Consider the following 2,552-nt stretch of genomic DNA (forward strand, 5'->3'; position numbering starts at 1 on the left):
GCTGTAAAAGTCTCTGTGGGGCTGCCACACGGCCTTTGACCTTAACATGGCTAGACCACCACCCTTGCTATCCTGGCATAGCCAGGGACAATGATTCTGACCATCTGACTCAAAAATACACTAAAAAACACACACCATAAAAACTAACTTTGACTTGCATCACAGACTGTGGAAGGCTGCAACAACCTTCACAGACAACCTGTGATACCAAGTTCAAGAAAAAAGCAAAGGTATATAATGAAAGGTTATAGGGTAGAGGCAGTAGTACCTTCTCCAACTACGACGCCGGAGGCAACATACGGACCCAGGGAACAACAATCTTCATATTGGGTCTGTACTTCTGCGAAGATTGACTTACTTCGCCAGAATGTCGCCTCCAAAATTGACTTCATCGACTTATTGTGTATATACGCCATAGAAGTCGCCACAGCTCTTACCTCATGTGGTTTGACCTTAATGATTGGAAAGTTTTTTTCCTCACAGTTCTGGTGAGCTTCCCTTATTAAATCCTTAATAAAAAATGCCAGAGCATTCTTTGATAAAGGTAAAGAAGGCTTTTTTACCGAGCACCAGAGGTTATCTGTTTGTCCTCTCAGGTTTTTGGTCACCTGCAGATAAAATCTTAGAGCTCTCACTGGACAAAGGCCTCTCTCTTTTTCCCGCCCTACTAAGTGAGATAACCCTGGAATGGTAAAGGATCTGGGCCAAGGTCGCGAAGGATTCTCGTTCTTGGCGAGAAAACCTAGCTGAAGAGAGCAAATTGCATTATCTCCATTGAAGCCCACCTTCTGGCTGATGGCTTGCAACTCCCCTATTCTCTTGGTTGTAGCCAACGCAACCAGGAATAGGGTCTTTTTAGTAAGATCCTTCCAAGAAGCCTTGTCGAGAGGTTCAAACCTGCTCGGTCAAAAACGCCAGGACTACATCCAGGTTTCAAGAGGGGGTTGGGTTGTCCTTCCTTTTAGCAGTCTCAAAAGATCTAATGAGGTCCGACAGATCCTTGTCTCCTGACACGTATATATGTCTGTGACGGAAGACGGAGGCTAGCCTGCTGCGGTATCCCTTGATGGTCGATACTGCCAACTTTTCTTTTGTTCGTAAATGCAAGAGAAAATCTGCCATTTGGGTTAGAGAAGTACTAGAAGAGGAAAAGTTGCTAATCCTGCACCATTCTCTAAACACGTCCCACTTAGATTGGTATACCTTAATTGTGGATGTCCTCCTAGCTCTCGCGATAGCTCTTGCAGCTTCCCTCGAAAAGCCCTTCGCTCTTGCCAGCTTTTCGATAGTCGAAAGGCAGTTAGATTGAGAGCAAGGAGATTTTGATGGCACCTCTCTATGTGTGGCTGTCTGAGTAGATCGTTCCGACATGGCAACGCTCTGGGGGTGTCTACCAGCCACTCCATCACTTCTCCAATCCAAGGTCTCATGGGCCAAAACGGAGCTATCAGGGTCATGCGGGCGTTGTTCGACTCTCTGAACTTTTTCAAAACTCTGTCTAGGATCTTGAATGGGGGAAAAGCGTACATGTCTAGTCCTTCCCACTCCATGAGAAAGGCGTCCACTGCCACTGCTTCCTGGTTTGGGACTGGAGAGTAATAAACTGGTAACCTCTTTGTTTTCTGGGTCACGAAGAGGTCTATTGAGGGTTCTCCCCACAGAATCCAAAGCCTGCTGCACACCTCGTCATGTAGGGTCCATTCTGTTGTGAGAACTTGTCTTCCTCTGCTGAGAAGATCCACCCTGACGTTCTTCTCCCCCTCTATGAAGCGTGTTATCACGGTTATATTCCTCGCTTTCGCCCACAGTAGGAGATCTTTCGCTGCCTCATAAAGGGAATCTGAACGAGTGCCTCCCTGTTTCCTGATGTAGGCCAATGCTGTGTTGTTGTCTGTGTTGACCTGAACTAACTTGCCCTGGACTTCCTTCTGGAAGTGCATTAGTGCTAGATGAATGGCCACTAGTTCTTTGACGTTTATATGCCATTCCTTCTGATAACTTTTCCACAGACCCGAGATCTCGCCCTTCCCCAGTGTTGCACCCCACCCCATGTCTGATACGTCTGAATACAACACTAGGTCAGGGTTCTTCTGTTGAAGTTTGAGGCCTTCTAGGAGTTTGTTGGGATCGTCCCACCAACTCAACTGATTCCTGATCACCAGAGGAATCGGAATCCGTCTCTAGGCCTTAGTCTCTTGTCCAATATCTTGATAGATGGAATTGTAGTAGACGCAAATGAAGTCTTCCCAGGGATACAAATTGTTCGATCGAGGAGAGGGTACCCAGCAGACTCATCCATTCTCTCACTGAGCAGGTCCTTCTGTCTAGGAAGTGCTTCACCTTTCTTAGGCATTCTAGAATGCGTTTTGGGGCTGGAAAAGCCAGAAAAACCACTGATTGAATCCTCATCCCCAAATAGATGATGTTTTGTGAAGGTGTCAGTTGTGATTTGGCCAGATTTACAACCAGACCTAGCTGTTGCGTCATGGACATTGTCACTTGAAGATCCTCCGGACACTTTTCTTGCGACCTGGTTCTGATTAGCCAGTCGT

The 2,552-nt window shown here is 46.6% G+C and overlaps 1 protein-coding gene across 1 annotated transcript; it reads right to left on the minus strand.

Annotated features, from left to right (window-relative positions):
• Window positions 1-1,127: 1,127 nt before the first annotated feature.
• Window positions 1,128-2,051, minus strand: LOC137655242 (uncharacterized). The gene has a single exon (XM_068389127.1). The coding sequence runs from the start codon at window positions 2,049-2,051 to the stop codon at window positions 1,128-1,130; it is 924 nt and encodes a 307-aa protein (XP_068245228.1).
• Between the last annotated feature and the right edge of the window lie 501 nt (window positions 2,052-2,552).

This window comes from Palaemon carinicauda, chromosome 16 (genome assembly GCF_036898095.1).
Source record: "Palaemon carinicauda isolate YSFRI2023 chromosome 16, ASM3689809v2, whole genome shotgun sequence".
Classification (NCBI taxonomy): Eukaryota; Metazoa; Arthropoda; class Malacostraca; order Decapoda; family Palaemonidae; genus Palaemon; species Palaemon carinicauda.